Source organism: Canis lupus, chromosome 31 (assembly GCF_003254725.2).
Source record: "Canis lupus dingo isolate Sandy chromosome 31, ASM325472v2, whole genome shotgun sequence".
NCBI classification, from domain to species: Eukaryota; Metazoa; Chordata; class Mammalia; order Carnivora; family Canidae; genus Canis; species Canis lupus.
The window spans coordinates 28,674,359-28,693,757 of record NC_064273.1 but is presented as its reverse complement, the minus strand read 5'-3'; the positions used below and the strand labels follow the sequence as shown (position 1 = coordinate 28,693,757).

At 38.8% G+C, this 19,399-nt stretch overlaps 1 protein-coding gene across 5 annotated transcripts in view; it reads right to left on the bottom strand.

Moving 5' to 3' along the window:
• Nucleotides 1-19,399, bottom strand: part of SON (SON DNA and RNA binding protein) — a 33,033-nt gene that overhangs the window by 8,786 nt on the left and 4,848 nt on the right. For 3 of the 5 annotated variants that reach the window (XM_025449846.3, XM_025449844.3, XM_049104641.1), the window contains exons 3-7: nucleotides 12,280-18,210; nucleotides 10,506-10,666; nucleotides 8,435-8,581; nucleotides 8,071-8,259; nucleotides 997-1,107 (exon numbers count right to left, since the gene is read on the bottom strand). In XM_025449846.3, coding sequence (XP_025305631.1) covers nucleotides 997-1,107; nucleotides 8,071-8,259; nucleotides 8,435-8,581; nucleotides 10,506-10,666; nucleotides 12,280-18,210 — 6,539 coding nt within the window. Of the gene's footprint in view, nucleotides 1-996; nucleotides 1,108-7,163; nucleotides 7,964-8,070; nucleotides 8,260-8,434; nucleotides 8,582-8,744; nucleotides 10,277-10,505; nucleotides 10,667-12,279; nucleotides 18,211-19,399 lie in introns of those variants that run through there. The other 2 variants (XM_025449848.3, XM_025449849.3) reach the window with 2 other exon arrangements.

The window sequence follows — 19,399 nt, the reverse complement described above, 5'->3', positions numbered from 1 at the left end:
AAATAAAATTGTTTTCTTAAACACTTCAAAGAAGCACTTTGCTAACATTCAGTTCGGTCCCAATAATAACAAAATTTAAGATGTAACTCTACTAAAAAAGTATAACTATATAATACTCATTCCTCAAAATATCACATTGATACATGAATACAGAAAACAGTTCATATAGCCAAGGATCCCCACCCTTTGCTTATGTACATCATATAAATGTCACAATCACCTGAGTTTTTAATTACCTTCTTTGTGGTATTAGAAATCCAGGATAAATCACGAGATATGCTTAAGGAGTAATGAGTTACACAGGAAATTGTTCAAACACATAAAACAGCTTTCTTTAAAAACTGAGCACTACGTTAATCACCAACATTTATTGTGATGGTTAAAAATCAGTTGTCAGTACTTCAAAGTAGATTTACTCAACACTGGCATGGTCAGATATGTATTTCCTTATCTGTCTGAATGTATACTTACTGTTTCTATACAGATCTATCACAGGAATGTAGAAGACAAATGGAAAGCTGTCCACTGTTAAAAGTATAGACTCTGGATTCAAGACTGCCTAATCACTTTTTTTGAAATTTTAATTCCAAGGTAGCAGTAGTTAACGTACAGTGTTTTGTTTCAGGTTGACTAACCTTTTTTTAGTCCATTTCCTCAGCTGGAAAGTGGGAAATAATAGGAGTACCTACATTTCACAGGGCTATTATGGGCATGTAGCTACTTTTATATACCAGATTACAAACTCTATATTAGGGCAGAGAATTGTATTATTTACCCTCCCAAACTGTTCCTGCCACACAGTACACAATAAATACTTACTAAATAAATGATCATGCCCCAAGTCACTTTCATTTAAAATAACCTAGCTAATTACAATAAATTACAATTTCCTTGGATTTTAAGGACCTATGTTTCAACAGCATGCCATAGACTTTGCTTATGTCAGAACTATCTAATTATTTAAATTCTCATTTATACATTAAATTTGCTACATACCCGTTCCTGAGCTCGATTTAACATGCTCATGGCTTCAAGGTCAAATGCATTCTCACTGAGTCTTTTCTGAGCAAGTGCCCGCTCACTCATTGCTGTTGAGATGTCCACAGGCTAAGAAAGAAAACATAGATAATTATCTCAAATTACGATAGACCCCCTAAATTCTAAAAGTGCTTGTATCTTTAGTTGCTACATATCAAAAAGAAACTAATAGCCTTAAAAATTAATAATCTTGTAAAGTACAGAAAAGATGCCAAAAAGTAAAGGAACCCTGGGAAAGTAGATAAGGATTTAAGACAAGTTACAAAGTATCAGAGGCAGCAGTTAAGTGATTTCATATTTTCTACTGTATCATATTACGATCATGGAAAGTTGTAGAACTTAAAACTCTCTAGCCTTCACTAACAAGTCATTTATAAAAAAATGAGAATTTTTTGAACAATTTTTCAACTTAATTTATATGCATTAGCAGTTTTCAATTTATCCTGCTTATTAATAAGCATAACGTGAGAAGCAATAAGCAAGGTTCTTGAATAAGCAAGCAGAAAAACACTATCATATCATGTCAGTGGTCTCTCCACTCATCCGCACATCCTTCCACCTTCTTGCAGTTGCTCAGGGACAGTTGTCTTAAGAGAACTCCACTTCTTCAAAAACTGTATTTCACTATATAAATAAATGAATCCTTTGTTTTCAGTTTATATACATTAATGACCCAAATTAAAATACTTCCGTGGGGGTACATAACAATATGAACCAAAACACCTAAAATGAGGTATGTCTGAATTGACTCAGATCCTCCTTTTCAAAGCTCATGCCCTACCTGTAAAAACTTTATGCTAAGCAAAGAGGAGTTTATAGTTTTAACTTTTTTAAATGTTTCATAATGGTAATCTTTAGAACAAATTCCCAATTTGTCAGATTTGTGGCTCAACCATAAAAAGAAAACCAAGTATATGATGTTCTTTGTTCTAATATTAAGAGCTCATGTTGACTTCTATCAACTCACCAATTCTTAATACTTTTCTTCTAACACAACTTAACCCATTAGTATTACCCAGTGATTGCACCCAAGAAAATTCATTTTTGGAAAATGTTTGACATGGGAAGGTTTTCCTATATTAATTTATAAAGAATAATTAGTGAGCACTACATGGATGTGATAAACAGAAGTCAGTGAGGTAAATTAACGGCTAAGGATTTTTCTTTAAAAGCTAAGTAAAGGCCACCTGCAATTTAACGGTGTACTGCATATGAAATTTTTCTAAAATAAAGACCTGTATAGTAGAGAAGGGTATGTAAACATGAGAGAATTCTATCTCATGCATAAGAATTCCTAATCTTCCTTTTCCTACCTTCAGAACCCCTTATTCTTCCATCATTCTTAGTTATCCTGCTAAATTGTCTCCTAATTCCTCTAGCAACAAAATTTTTCTTCTATGTAGACTCTTGTGTATTACCTTTTTAAAACGAAAGCAAAACAAATCTGAACTCCTTCTGTCATCATTGTTGGACTGTTTATAGATCTCAGGATTAAAGATCTTAATCTCTTCATCAATACACTGAATTATCCGTGCTAATTAGAATACAGGACCTATAAAAAATAATCTAAGCAAAGTCACAATTAAATACTAAAAAATTTTGTGCCTTCACTTTTCACTTCTATTATAATTCTGATCAACTGCTGACATTTTAAATGGCAACCCAGATATTTTGGGCAAAATTTATTCCTTTGGCGTTAGATGTTTCCTAAAACTGTTAAGTAGGATTATCAATGTAACTTGGAGGCCCACTGAATACATCTCAAAGACTGTTCATTAACCTTGCCCAAATTACTTTGGGTAGCAGTCTATAAATCTTTGAGGATGGCTAGATGGAAATGGGTTTTTATTCCAAAAAGTTTAAGTTTAGAGGAGATAATTTGAAAAATCTATCTCCACCATCTCAAGCCTTGATTCCCAATCTCCAACTATGAATTTAGCCATGAAAATGTAGTAAAGATAGCTCTGAAAGCTCCCAATGTCTCTAAAATGAAATTCTTCAAACTGGAAAGCAAATAAATATATCTATCTTTGAATCCCTCTTTCAGAAAACACATCTTCAATACTTTTTTCTTTTAAAGTCTTCACTGAGTAAGCGGATAACCTAAAATGTCTCATTTATCCCAAGAAGAAACTTCATTCAAATCTCAGTAATACTTAAATTCACCTGTCTGAAAGAAATTTTAATATAGCAACCTTGATGTTTAATATAAATTTACTTTATATAAAATTACAACTATTTTTTTCCTAAAGTAATACAATTCATTTACTCAAAAGGCTTATTAGCAAAGTAAGCTGCAAGTTCATGTCAAAACCTTATTACCGGATGGTAATCTATTAATTTTATATTCGTATTTTTAAATGTGAAGAAATAAAATGAACCCAGGATTATCTTAACCTTTTAAGGATCCTCAAGAGTTTGAGTCAAAAAGCAGGTTTCCAGGTTTTCAAGGCATTCCAGATATGTGATAATGAACAAAAAGCCAAATATAATCTCCAAAGCATTAATACTCAAGAACTAGACCAAACGTTACATGTATTAAAACTCTCATAAAATATTAGAGCTACTCTTCAGAATACTGGCCAACATTATTCTCTACAGTTATAGTAATGAGCACCTGAAATGTGTCTAGTCCAATTAAGAAACTGATTTCTCAATGAGTAGTGACTACTACTACATCGGACTATACGATGTGTGTATGTATATATGAATAGTATATATTGGATTATACTATACAGAACTTTAGAGCCTTAACTATCTTTAAATGTTGCACAAAAATAGGAATATGTGAAAGTTACCAAAATGATGCTAAAAAGCCCTTCTAAAAACAAGGTGAAAAAAAAAAGCTTAAATTTCATAGACTATCTAGTTGTCATCAACAAGCCTTATTGGTTTCCAATGACATACTATAGATTTTCTAAAGTCTAATTATGATACTACAGTAATATTCTAGGTATTGTAATGGGGGAAATGCCTAATTTCCTTTACACTAAGACTTATGCTAAGTGAGATCTATATAAGAGAGTATCCTGAATTATAATTCCAGTTCTAATAAAAACCTGTCCAAGTCATTTTATCTCTCTACTACAGCAACACAGCAAATCACTTCTCCCATAATCCATGAAAGTGTCAGGAATAATGAAATCCACAATTAACATAAATTTCATAGTCTAAGTATAAATTGTGTACTTTCTGTATCGTCCTCATTTAAAAAATCCTAAGACAAAAAAAAAATTCCTAATTTACTTCCCTCTTTTGTCAACCCAACTGTTCATACAAGTATTTTAGGTTATTTCTTAGAAAGAAAAAAAGGGGAGGGGCAATAAAAGGGCTAAAAAAATATTAGAAGGGGGTCAGGCAGATAAAGAAAATAAGACCTATAATATGAAAATTATTTTCTACAAATATAATTGCAGGTATCTTAAAAGATGGTAAAAAGGAAACTTTTAATTGTAAAAACACAAAACTAAGAAAATGCATAGGACCTGTATGTAAAATAGAATTTTAAAATATTTAGCAAAAATTAACAAATTACAAAGAGGTTCATATAGAAGATAACAACTACAAAAACAAAAGCCATACACAATACAGAATATCACAGTGTCATGTGTGTTTTTAAACCATAAATTATGAATCTTTTTATTACATCATATAGAATTCTCTAGTATAAACTCTTACATATTTAAACAAACTACAATAAGAAAACAAATAGATAATCTAGTAAATGGTTCAAAGAAATTCAGTGTTAATCTCTGAGGAGAATCTAAGGAAAGGAGGAGGAATAACAAGGCTGTACTTAACTATTCTAGCACTGCCAGGGCCTAGTGTTTAATTTTCAATTAAAATTTACATCTTACCCCAAGAACTGAGCTTTCCTAAACTATAAATTTAGAACTTCTACACTTAAGAGAACTGTAGCTCCACTGGGATGTGGAAATAGTTTTCAGTAAACCAGGCACATTGCCTACCTCTGGACATCTAAATATTTATGATTAATAGTAAACCCAAGGAAATTTTATGTCAAAGACTACATTTAAATCTTCTACCCAATAAGCCTCTAACTTTATTACCAAGAATTAATGCCCCCGAGGACTATTTTTTAAATATTAGTTTTCCAACATTTTTGATTTCACTGTTTATGAATCAAATTCACACAAATATGGTCAAAGTTCTGCAGTCACTCCTTACTGAGGATGATGTTGGCTGGCTTCTGGGTAGGAAGACGATGCTATGGCAGTAAGGAACAGTCTGATGAGCTGATATTCCATAAGATACGAATTTATGTTGATCCATCCACATCTATCCACTCACGCTTATGTCAAAGAGCACTCATGTGCAAGACAATTGGTGGAGTTAAGGATTACAGCAAAGCCGAGATCAAATCTGTGATCTTTGCTTAAATGTTTTAAGCTCAAAACTAAAAAAACCACAAACTCCATTTGTATTTATTAAAATGAAAAAGACTGAGAAGTTTTTTTAAAAAAATACTACTGAGTTAAAACAGTGACCATTTGAAAGAACTTTCCTTTTACTCTCTCAAACCCTTTATTTCAACCCCTAACAGGGAATCAAAAGGGTCAATGCTTCCATAAAATGTCACCAATAGTATTCCACAAACACTGGTATATATATATCATAATCTTACAAATATATTTGCAAGATACAGCTAAATAACTAGAACTAAACATTTTATATTGTGACTACCTCCCCCAAGTGTTTACTACTATTGTTAGGTAAAAGTACAAGAGACCTAATATCAAAACAAAACCCTCTTCTAAAATTTAGAACCCTCTCCTAAAATTTTGGGATTGTTTTTGCTTAAAATTAAAGTTAACCTACTTATTTTTTTAGTCTGATCTCCCAAGAAACTAGTTAAAAGAGTTCTGGTATCAAATAGTTGTATATATCCTCCCACAGGAGAAAAAGCTTCTTTTCTTTAGCCCTCTGAACTTTTTCTCCTGCTTTCATGAAACGCTGCTTAATATAAAATTTGAATACCCAATTTTTCCCCCTGGGATTTCTTTGGAAATAATTTCCAACTTTTAATTAAAAAATGACAACCACTTCTGATGACAGACAAGGATAAGGCACCACACTCTCAGTGTTAAGAATGAAAATGGCAGAGTACTGAACTTCAAATATATAAATACATATATAAAAAGTCTCAATCAAGAAAGTACTTTCACCATGTTCAAATAAGGTTAAAATAGTTATGATCACTTATTTTCTCAGGATAATCCCTTGGAATTTTTCAGTATTTATAGGAAGATACTCAGCTGAAATTTTTTTCTCACATAAATAATCTCCACATATTTTTTTCCAACTCTGTTAAATGTTTTATCTACAAATTACTAAAAGCATTATGTATCAGAATTTTCTACGTCTGTTTGGCCCTCTTATCCTGATTTATATTCAGCTAGGACAAGATTTAAGTTAATTGCAAATGTCAGTTAACTCTTCCCTCTTGAGATGTGCAGGTAGCCTGATTTGGGGATTAGCAACTGAACTACTCAACTCGTTATACTAAAATATTGTCCAAACCAACTGTCCCTCACTGGTGATACTCCTTCCTCACTGGTGATAGTATAACTTGCTTCAATTGCTGAATCCCACGTAAATATAAATCATCACTGGTGACTGTAAGATGCACTGGCTAATTATCATGTCCAGCTTCATGGTACAGAACTTCCTCTCTTAAAATGCCAGTCAAAAAAAAAAAAAAAAAAAAGTGAAAATGTCACCTGTGAATAGCTCAGGGGAAAAAAAATACTATCAAAAGATTTCTGATTTGGGTTCTGTTCACTTTCTGATTTTATAAACAACAGGATTTATTTGTAATAATGGAAGTGTTTAGTGGAGGATAATACGGCCAATGAAGGGAACCTGAGGTGGAGAGAACAGGTCTCTCTGACCTACGTATCCCAGAACTGCAAGAAAAGGAAGTGGGGAAGAAGTCCCACATTGTAAGGGCATCAGATTATCTAGTCCAGTCCTTGGACAAACGTCTGGGCTTTGGAACCAAGGGCAAGAGGTGATAACTAGTCTATAGTATCATTCAAAACTCCCACCCCCCCTAGTAAGTCTCCACCCTCCCAGATCCCCCAAGCGTGATTTTGCACAACAAGTTAAATAAAAGTAAACTGTTTATTAAAAGATACAGCAAAGGTACAGATACAGAGATACATACAAAGATACAGATATATATATATATATTTACATATATATACAGTCTTGCTGTTTTCATGTGCACTATACTTAGCAGCACATTAATCAGGCAGCATTTTAATGGGGTTGTTTTGACACTTGGCGTTATTACTGCGTCATTTTGACAAGATACAACTATAGCCTCATGGAAATTTCAAGGTGTAAATTCCACTTCTCCAACTTTTAATAGTAGCAAAGAGGGGAAGGAGAAGGGAAATGGAGTACCAAGGCTGAGCATTAGGTTAAACACAAGAATTCCAAAGGGCCACGGTAGCACAGGGAAGGGAAAATGATTAAAATTAAAGACTATCTGACAAACAACCCAAAGAAACCAATGTTTAAGGGCAATGGGCTATGTATCCAAGATGCTCACACATCAGCCTACAATGACCTTTTCCAATCCAGTTCTTGTGTTGAACCTGAGGATCTGCCTCTCTCTGCTCGATCCCTCCACCCAATAAATTTGCTACCACCAAAATCTAGAGCTATAGAGCCTTGAAGCAAAACGGGAAGCTAAATAGTTGTACCTTGGGCTACCTTCCCATAAGTGCAAGGAGGGCCCAATGTTGGGTAAGGATGTGATAACACTGTTCTCTGCAATTCGATGCTTTTCACTTTGTGGCTTGGTTCCACAAAGTGAATTGCATCGAGTTACTGTCAAATGAGAAGCTGCGGGTTGTTTCATCTGTCGTCTAACCCGGCCCTGCCGTTTAACCCGGCCCTAAGAAGAGTGAAACAGAATCCAAATCAGATATAAAGTAACAATAAAATGGGAGATTCAGGTATTAAAAAACAAAAAACACAAAACACAATATTCCTCTTACTTACCTCAGAGGGCAAATTGCTGCTGAAAACATTATCATCATCTTTGTTTTCTTCACCATTTTTCTCTACAGGAACCCACTCTCCATAAACACTATCTGCTTCTTTTTTTCGATGTTGAGATCCAGATGACACAGGAAATTCTTTTGTTAATGTTACCTGGCTTTTTGGTGGAGTTGGCTTTGCTGCAGCAATCTAAGAAATAATGTATTTCCTTAATTAAAACTTGAAAGACTTTCACAACATAATCTGAAAATAGTGTTGTTATTTCTCACAGTATTTAATCCAAAAATTAAGACATTAAATTCCACTGGGTTTGATTTAAATAGTCTCTGTGCTGTTTCATCAAACCATAAACACTAATACTCACATTCAGATTGAAAAAAATGGGTTTGGGTTCACTGAGTTTAAAGGGATGATGATAAAAAGGAGGTTCTTCTTCCTCTTCATCCGAAACATGAGGCTTATTCACTATTACATCATCATCTTCTTTACTCTGTGCGATCTGTTTGCATTTCTTAAAAAATAAAAACAAAAGATAAATCTTACACTTTATATGGAATAACATGTAATTTAAAAAAAAAACCACATAAAATTAACTTTCAGAAATAAAACAAGATTAACAATTGGTTGTAAATAAGTAACTTAGCTTATAAGCTATTATTTAAACACACTCTAGCTGGTCAGTCAGTCAACAACATTTATTGAGCACCTACTATGTGCAGAGCACTGTACTGGGCACTGTCCAGGGAATACAAAAAAAAAAAAAAAAAAAAAAGTAGAAGACATGGTCCCTGCTCCAAGGAGCTTACAATCTAGTTCAAGAAACAGAATTACATACACATGAAATAATTGAGGAACGCTTTTACAGAGCAACACAATTAACAAGTGCAAACTGATATAATACAAACTGAGTACATAAGTGCTGAAAGAACAAAAGCTCAAGAGAAAACAGAATCAGGCAGAATTTGATAATCAAGGGCTATTCCTTGAAGAGTTCTAAGCCAGATTTTCATAGTTAAGAATAAGGATTGGCAGGAAAAGAAAAAGAGTCATCCTAGTTAGGTGGTGGTAAAAAGGTGAAAAACTTATTGGAAGAACAAGAGGGCTGAAAATGAGGCTTAAAAACATATAGGGGAAACATTAAGTGTTCACAAGATTTTAGATAAGGAGCTTAGATTTGATAAGCAAGTAATAGAAGCCTTCACTAAGTCCTTAAATTAAAAAAAGTTGTAATTCATATTGCAACAAATCTAAGTGAGAAAACAGATTAAGAAACTATATGAACCCCCAAATGCATGGCAAATAAAAAATCTGAAACCTCTGGGTTAGATGGTAATGTGTCTCTCCATAAATGTTTTGTAGGTTGAGTGTCTCAAGGAACAAAACTCAAGAATGAAAAATAAGGCATGATGGAGAGGGTGTTAACTGATGAGGTCTGACACATAAAGCAAAGTCCATTCCTTTCCGAGAAGCTAAGGAATAGACTCCATTACCTGGCTTTATAAAAAGGTCAGAGTAAATTTGGGTGGACTTATCTATACAAGCAGTAGAATTTGTCATACCCATCATCAATTGGAAATGTTACAATAGGATAAAAAGCTTCAATTGGCCAAAAAACAGTATATACCAAGCTTGTAATCAAGGGGAACAGAATATATTGACAGTGGCAGGCTGGCATAAGGCTAGCCAATAACAAGTTTCAATATATGAAACAGTGTGATATTTCTGGATCCTAGCAGCAATATTTCAGCGTCCTCCCAAAAAAAAAAATAATAATAATAAAAATAATAATATTAACAAAACAAAGCAAAAAAAAAAAAAAGCCTCAATTGAAAAGATCAAATTCTTAAAAACAAAAATAAGTGTGTTTAAAATGTTACTGCCAAAACCCGAACCGCAGGAAGAACTGATAATGGCCGGCCATTATCACCAATGGCTGGTACCAAACAGCCAAAACCCGAAATGTTGATGCGTAAGAAGTTCCTTTCAGGCAATGGCCAGCTATTCTCATTAATTTCCAAGCTCCGGTGGCAAAAGATCATTTCTGAAGATTGTCTGTGTCTTTGCGTATATGCAGTACACTCGTGGCGATCAGTGAACACGTCGTGAATGGAAACGAAACTGTAGGCGAGCTTCTGCGTGTTGCTCACTCAACACCTCCTCCATTCAAACGAACCGTCCCACTCCTCAGTCAGTTTGGCTTCTAAAACTGGAAAGCAAAAGTAATGGGAAGTAACTTTTAGCTAGCGGAGCTTAGCCATCCCGGATAATGGCCTGCTAAACAGAGCTTCTGCCGCTGCCACATCTGTATTTCGGGTTTTGGCCACTCGGTGCCAGCCATTATCAGTTCAGCCCACAATTCGGGTTTTGGCACGCTCCAGAGTCAACATCACTGAAATAATCCATTTAAGAATGTAAACAAATTCTGTCTAGCTTACCTCAGTTAGTTCTTCTATAGTAGCTCCTCCTGATTTTTTAGCAACTTTCTCTTCTATTGTGGGTGGAGGTGCAGGCTTTAGGTTTGGCGGTAAAGGAACACCAGCCTTAGCACACATGGCAGCTGCATTAGCTTTGGCTATTTCAAGTAATTGAGCCTTATCTGGAAGAGGAAAAATATAAGCAGATTTCCTACAGGCTAAACACATTCTGTATTACCCAAAAATCTTATATGGTTAACAAAATTAAAGGCAGCAATATTCTGTCCTAACATGTAACTGTGATCAAATCACTCCTGATTTGATCAGGAGTTTTCACACAAATAACCCCTATGAAATCAACACTCAGCTTCCCTTTTAAATACTATACAAAATTAGCTAAATTATGTAACCACCACCCTAACACATACACACACTCTCTCTCTCTCTCTCTCGGCAGAGCCCTCTTTATTTTCCAAAATTATGATGCCTTCAGAATTACTTTCCCTCTAATCTCTGACATTTTAAATCACTCTTTAAGCCCAAGTTCAAGTACCACCTCTTCTTCTAATAAGCCTTAAGTTAGAACGTAACACTTCTCTTCCAATGTGCTCCAAAGCACCTTACCTATACCAGTACTTACAGTAATCATCACATTCTACTTTATTTTGCAGGTTACGATTTGGTAAAAGAGAAAAACACATATTTTATCCAGGTCTCCTCTACCAACTTGCAACCACTTCAAATATGTAATTCTATGAATTAAAAAAGAACTCAACTTTTGTTAAACTGAATGCATTTTCCCTTACTGTTCTGTTAGGGTCTTCTTCTTTAGACAACCCTGACCTAGAAATGTACAATCTTCTAAGATAATGATAAATTATCCATTACTACTGCAGATAGTCATGCACTATCCATCAGGTTTTAATCATCCCTACGTATTTCTTAAATTAAAAGAAACTAGAACACTTTACTTTTAAAGGCAGATTATTAAAATACTAAAATTATTTTAATAAATTTACCCATTATACTATATCTTCACAAAGATTTAACAGCCCTGTGCTGTCATTTTCAAACATGTAAGTATTTAAAAAGAGACACTAATTTGAGGCTTATTTGCAAGGACCTATGTTGGCATACATACAATAAAACAATCTGAGCACATACCAGTCTTGTCGTTAACTAGACTCGTACTTTCCATCTTTAGTTATGGAATATAGTTGAAGCAAACTAAAACATTCAAGTATGAAAACACCTCGGTTCTAATACACTCCAAAAGGTCTTTTTAGCTTTAATTATAAATGTACTTATCCCTACATGTTTTCTAAACACAAGCTAATCTAATTACAGTTGACCCTGAACAACATGGGTTAAAGGCACTGAGACCTCTGTGTAGTTGAAAACTGCATATAACCTTTGACTACCCAAAAACTTAACTACTGATATCATCTACTTTTGACTGGAAGCTTTACTGACAACATAAACAGCAGATTAACACATATTCTGTATATGTATTATATGCTGTGTGCTAAAAAAAAAATCGTTATTTATAAAAACATTAAGAAAATGCATTTACAGTACTACCTTATCAAAAAAAAAAAAAATACCCACGTGTAAGTGGATATACCCAGTTCAAACCCATGTTGCCCCAGAGTCTACTATAAAGAAACTAAAAGACAAAAATACTTCTCCTAAACCAATAAACCTGAAAGATTCCAAATATTCCATTTGACTCAAAGATCAGAAAAAAATTAAGTCATTCTCTATTACAATGCCATTAAATTTTTAAATGACTTACTCAAATCTGTCAGACGTTTAGGTGATCTGCCTCTTTCAGAAGACCTGGATCGTTTACGACGGATGGGAGATCTGCTGAACCTTCTTCTCAAGGGTGTTCGTGATCTCCTTAATCTTACTGGTGAGATACTAAAGCTTCGTCTCCTTACCACAGACCTTGATCTTCTCCGGCGGCTCGGGGTGCGGCTTCGGCGGCTCGGGGTGCGGCTTCGGCGGCTTGGGGTTCGGCTCCGGCGGCTTGGGGTTCGGCTCCGGCGGCTCGGGGTGCGGCTTCGGCGGCTCGGGGTGCGGCTCCGGCGACTTGGGGAAATACTAAAGCTCCTCCTCCCCACAGATCTAGATCTTCTTCGGCGACTGGGAGTGTGACTCCGACTCCGACGACTTGGGGTGCGACTACGAGCTCTAACTGTTTTCCGGTTATCCCTAGAACTTGATCTTTTTCTTTTTCTTTCCCTGGACTTCGACCTGTGCTTTGGAGATCTTTTACGCTTCTCTTTTGATACAGAGCGCCTTCCTCTGGACTTTGACCTTGATCTGCTGCTCCTCCTCCTGCGTCTTGAACGGGACCTTGAACGTGTTTGAGAACGATGAGACTTGGACTTAGATGATCTCTTCCTTGCCCTAGAACGAGATTCGCTGGTACGCTTGCGTGATTTGTGTTCAGAAGACTTGGAACGCTTACTTCGAGATCTTAACGAAGAGTCTCTTTTCTTCTCTTTCTCACCTTTGTCCCGGTTCTTGTTTTTCTTGCTTTTTTCATGTGTGTCCTTAACTTTTACAAAAATTTCATAATCATCTTTTTCCTCTGAGGAAGATTCTGAAGCTCTTTCTGGTATACTGATTACAACCGGACTGGCAGCAGATTTGTCACGTTCAACCTCACTTGCAAGTAAAGGTCCTTCAATACCAGCTCTAAGGCTTGTAAGACGTTCCATATCCTTAGGAAGTAATGGTCTCACTAAATCTGCTTCATTAATATCATCAATATTAGCAGAAAATCCTGAATCCGACAGTATCTCTTTAGTAGGGAGAGCTACTTCTTTATCTTCTCCACTACTTTCTTTAGGACTGAGAGCAACTGCCAATGTCTGGTCACACTCTTTTATAGGCAATGGTCCTTCTGCATCCTTACTCATAAAGTTATTTGATGGTAAATCAAGATGAATGTCCTTAGCAGGCAAAGGTCCCTCTATGTCAGCTTCACTACCACCACTAGGACTAGTGGAAATTATCATGTCATGTTCAGTATCTTGAGTAGTTAAGGATACTTCAACATCATATTTATTAACTGAACTGAGAGCAGATTCTGTGGCAAATTCAATACCCTTACTAGTTCCCATTGCATCAGGTTCAAGAGCAAGGGGACCAGCAGAAGATAGAGTTCCTCCATCAGCTTCACTAACACTAGAGCAGGTATCCAATACTGTGCATTGTTTAGTCTCACTGATGGACAAAATATTCCCTTCACCAATTTCATCAACAGCACCAGTGCTGGCAGCAGACACTGTATTATGTTCCATCTCTTTAGCAACTAAGTGATTATTTACATTAAGTTCTATATTTGTACCATTTTCACTTTCATAAGGGTCATTCTTCAGGTGTCCTTCAGCATGTGGCTCTTCATCTGCATGCATGGGAATCTCCTGTATGCCAATCTCTGGAGCAAGATTTTGATCCCCAGGTAATATACTCACTCCTTTTATAACAGTCGGCTCCAGTATCATTGGTGTAGACTCTAAAACCATCTCATCTGGTATTACTTGGGTCTGTTCTGAGACAGTGACAGCAGGCTCTGAAATTATCACAGTGGATTCTTGGACAGAAACAGATGGTTCTGATACAACTGTATTAGGTTGAGGGACTGACACTACTGGTTCCAGTACAGGCACAGTAGGCTCCAGGGCAGAAACTGGCACAGGAATGGTAACATGCTCTGATTCAGCCAAGGCCAGGGTCTCTGGGACAGCCTCAACAGGTGGATCTGGAACAGCCACAGCTACTGGGTCAGAGACAGCCACAGCTGTTGGATCTGGGATAGCCACAGCTGGGGTCTCCAAGACAGCCACAGTTGGGGGCTCTGGAACAGTCCCAGTTGGTGGCTGTGGGACAGCCACAGCTGGTAGCTCTGAAACAGTCATGGCTGGCAGCTCTAGAGTGTTCTGTGATGGCTCCGGATTAGTTGCAGCTGGCTCCAGGAGAGAGAGAGATACCTCTGAGGCAACATGTCCTGAAGCTTTCATGGAATCAAAAGTTTCTGCTGTCTCAGACATAACTGAAGGCTCTGATGTTAATACAGTTGGTTCAGCTGTCATTATGGGAGTTTCAGATACCATGTAAGTCACTGCTCTCTCTGGAACAATTTGATGTTCTTCTGCTACTACAGTAGACTCTACAGGTGTTGCTGTAACTGAAGACTCTGGCTCTAATGGTGGTTCTGGAACAGTCACAGCAGCCTCTGATGCTAACACTGAAGGATCTGATGCTGACACTGAATAATTAGCAGGCAATGCCGAAGGCTCTGACATCTCACTTTGACTCACAGAAGGTTCAGACAGCGACACAGACTCTTCAGGAGGTAATGCTGGCACCTCAGTAGACCAAGTATTTTCAGCAGTTAATGCTGACTGCTCAGTAGGTAATGCTGGACCCTCTGGTGGTTCCTCAGGAGGCAATGGTGGTGTCATTGGTGGCTCCTCAGGTGGTAATGGTGGCATTGTTGGAGGCTCTTCAGGAGGCAAAGGTGGCACCATATATGCCTCCGTGTATGTATCAGTATAAGAATCGGTGTAAGAATCAGCTGCCATAGACATCATTGAACGATCAGCAGTGTAAGATGACATCATAGATCGGTCAGCTGCAGAGTACGATGACATCATAGACCGGTCAGCAGCAGAGTAGGACGACATCATAGACCGGTCGGCACCCATGGACATCATAGATCGGTCAGCCATTGGGGACATCATGGAGCGCTCGTAAGCTGACATCATAGAGCGTTCGTAAGCTGACATCATAGAACGCTCAGCCATAGGGGACATCATAGAGCGCTCATAGGCTGACATCATAGAGCGCTCATAGGCTGACATCATAGAGCGCTCAGCCATAGGGGACATCATAGACCGCTCATAGGACATCATGGAGCGTTCGTAAGATGACATCATGGAACGTTCTGCAGCATAGGACATCATCATAGAACGTCTAGATGCCAACATCAGGGGTCTTGGTGCTAACCTATATGGCCTGGGGGCTATTCTATAGGACCTGGGTGCTATCCTATAGGGTCTAGGTGACATCCTATAGGGATCAGGAGTTAGTCTGTAGGGATCATGGCCTAATCTATAGGGATCTTGCCCTAATCTGTAGGCATCATGACCTAATCTGTAAGGGTCATGACCTAACCTATAGGGATCCTGAGCTAACCTGTAAGGATCCTGAGCTAACCTGTAGGGATCAGGAGATTTTGAACCCAACATAGCAGAATCTTGGGTACTAGATGCTAACATCTGGGCATCCATGGTACCTGATGCCAACATCTGAGCATCCATGGTGCCGGAGGCTAACATTTGAGAGTCCATAGTGCCTGATGCTAACATCTGAGAATCCATAGAGCTAGTAGCTAACATCTGGGAGTCCATAGTGCTGGTTGCTAACATCTGGGAATCCATGGTGCTGGTTGCTAACATCTGGGAGTCCATGGAGCTGGTTGCTAACATCTGGGAGTCCATGGAACTGGTTGCTAACATCTGAGAGTCCATGGAACTGGTTGCTAACATCTGGGAGTCCATGGAGCTGGTTGCTAACATCTGAGAGTCCATGGAGCTGGTTGCTAACATCTGGGAGTCCATGGAGCTAGTTGCTAACATCTGGGAGTCCATGGAGCTAGTTGCTAACATCTGGGAGTCCATGGTGCTAGAGGCTAACATCTGGGAATCCATAGTGTTGGACGCTAGCATCTGGGAATCCATGGTGTTGGACGCTAGCATTTGGGAATCCATGGTGTTGGACGCTAACATATGGGTCTCCATGGTGTTAGAAGCTAACATATGGGATTCCTGGGCCATCAAGGGATCCACTCCTACTGTTACAGAAGTCTCCCCCACTAATGTAGTAGGCAGCTCCTGTGCTACCGTATTATAGGACTCCAGCGCTGTCGTCGAGGGCACCTCCAGGGACTGCGACACGGTCATCGTTGACAGCTCCGTTGTCACCACAGACTGAACAGAGATCTCCAGCGCCACAGTTGCCACAGGCTGCCCAGGCAACTCTGGTGCCCCAGGCTGCCCTGGCAACTCCAGCACCCCTGTTGCCAGAGGCTGCCCCAAAAGCTCCAGTGCTCCAGCTGCCCCAGACTGCCCCGAGAACTCCAGTGCCCCAGTTGCCATGAGCTGCCCAGGCAACTCCAGTGCCCCAGTTGCCACAGGCTGCCCTGACAACTCCAGTGCCCTAGTTGCCGAAGGCAGCCCTGGCAACTCTGGCACCCCAGTCACCGAAGGCTGCCCTGGCAACTCCAGCGCTGTCGTTGCCACTGGCTGTCCTGGCAACTCCAGCACCATTGCTGCCTCAGGCTGCCCCAGCAACCCTGTTGCCGTTGTCACCTCAGGCGGCCCAGGATGTTCCACCGTTGTCATCCCCACAGGCTGCTCCAACTCTGACGTCGTCACAGGTTGTTCGGTCAACTCCATTGCTACTGTTACCGCAGGCTGCCCTGGCAACTCTACTGCTGCTGTCACCGCAGGCAGCCCTGGCAACTCCTGTGCCATCACAGGTGGCTCTGGTACCTCCTGTGGTGGCTCCAACCCCACGGATGGTGCTGGAAGCCCTGGCAATTCCTGCGACAACTGTGGCACTGATGTCGCTGAGGGCCCCGGCAACTCAGGCACTGCTGTCGCAGGGGGCCCTAGCAACTCAGGCACTGGGGTAGAAAGGGGGCCTGGCAACTCTGGCAATGGGGTAGCAGAGGGCCCAGGTAACTCCAGCACTGGAGTCACAGGGGGCCCCTGCAACTCCGGCTTGGAGGTCGCAGGTGGCCCCGGCAACTCCATCACTGAGGCCACCGACGACTCCGGCAGCTCCAACGCCGTGGTCTTGGGCAGCTCCAGCAACTCCTGTGGTCTTGTCATGGATGAATCTGCAATCTCCGATGGTACTTCTATAGGCTGCTCTGGCAATGGGAGCCCTTCAGTTGCAGACGACTCTGGAAAATCCATTGTTGTTGATGTGCTTGGCTCAGGATGTACCTCAGTAGGTATCTCAGGCGATACCACAAGGGTTTCCGATGACTCTAGCCCTTTTGCTACTGGAGGTTCTAATATGATCTGTGACTGCTCTGGAGGTATGGTCTCCAAAGATTTCAGCACAGGCTTCATCTGATACTCCATTGACATTGTTACAACTGGCTCAGGTGACTTTAGCACTACTGTTGTAGTAGGCACTGGTGCCGTTGTAAAAGAATCCAGAATCTTTGTCATGGATGGTTCCAGCGTGAGTGCCACAGACTGCTCTGACTGCACTGAAATTACTGATGTTGATGCAACTGACAGTTCTGCAGTTTTTGTAGCTGGCTTCAGAGTTTCTAAGGTGTGTGACTCTGATATCTCCATGGACACCACAGGAGGCTCTAACACAACTGCAGGAGATTCACTGGTCTCAGAAAGGCCAAAAGCTCTTACAGGATGCTCCAGTGCCATCGCTGAAGGTTCAGAATCAAACTTCAAAAAGGAATCTGATTCTAAATCTATGTTCCCATCATGATGTGATTTCACCTTTGACTCAGATTCTTCTGGCTGTCTTTTATACTTTTTTTCCTTTTCTTTCTTCTTTTTCTTCTTTTTATTTTTGTGCTTTTTATGCTTCTTTGACTTTTTGGTGGGAATTTCATCAGTAGGATCTGTTTGTACAGACACACATCTACTTTTTCTGGAGGCCTCCTTCAGGTCTGAAATTAAAGAAAGTTAATTTTAATTTGTCAAACATTCCCCACAGTAAACTTAAACAAGATTTACATTCCACGTTAAAATACCACAGTATTATGCTTCTCATTAAATAAAGTTACCAACTAAAACTTTTTACTATGAACCAATTACCTAAAGACTGAAACTTTCCCAATATTTCTTTCTACAACTAAAGTCTGGGTTAAGGGAAACTTGGGTGGCTCAGCAGTTGAGCGTCTGCCTTTGGCTCAGGGCATGACCCTGGAGTCCTGGGATCAAGTCCCACATCAGGATTCCTGCAGGGAGCCTGCTTCTCTCTCTGCCTCTGTGTGTCTCTCATGAATAAATAAATAAAATCTTTAAAAAATAAAATCTGGGTTAAAAACAAATTCTCAGTTTATCACAAAAACTTGAGTGTCACGCTAAAATGTGTTTACTATGGGACGCCTGAGTGGCTCAGTGGTTGAGCATCTGCCTTTGGCTCAGGGCCTGATCCCGGGATCCAGGATCGAGTCCCACATCAGGCTCCCTGTGAGGAGCTTGCTTCTCCCTCTGCCTATGTCTCTGCCTCTCTCATGAATAATAAAATCCTTACAAAAACAAAAAAAGCGTTTACCAAACTTATTTACAACTATTTTCTCCACCTTACAAATTATAGCAAGCTACTTTCAAACTACACTTAAGAAAACTTCATATTACCAACTCTTAAAATTCCTGTAAAAATGCACCTGTTAAATAATTTTTAGGACTATTTAATAACCCAAAGCAACACGCCACTGGCTCAGGAACAGACAGTCTGCTTTTAGATCCTGTATCAATTAACACTCACTAGGTGAATGGACTTGGCAAAATTATGACACTGTCTCCTAAAGTTACAGGACAAAGGGAGTTAAAACATACAAAGTATGTTGAACAATGCCTGCCATATAATAAGCCTTCAAATACTAGTGATTGCTTTTATATAGCATACAAAGAAAGGACTGAACAACTAATATAAAATGCCAACACAAAACTTGAATTTTATCTCACTAAAATTCCCATGTTACCTTCTAATAAAAACACTTTTTCCTTCAACGCTCTTTTTAAAATTACTAAAATAATCTTAATGCTTCCACTCAAAAAATAAGTCCCTTCAGGAAAGAAATTCATTTTTTTAAAGATTTATTTATTTATTTATTTATTTATTCAGAGAGA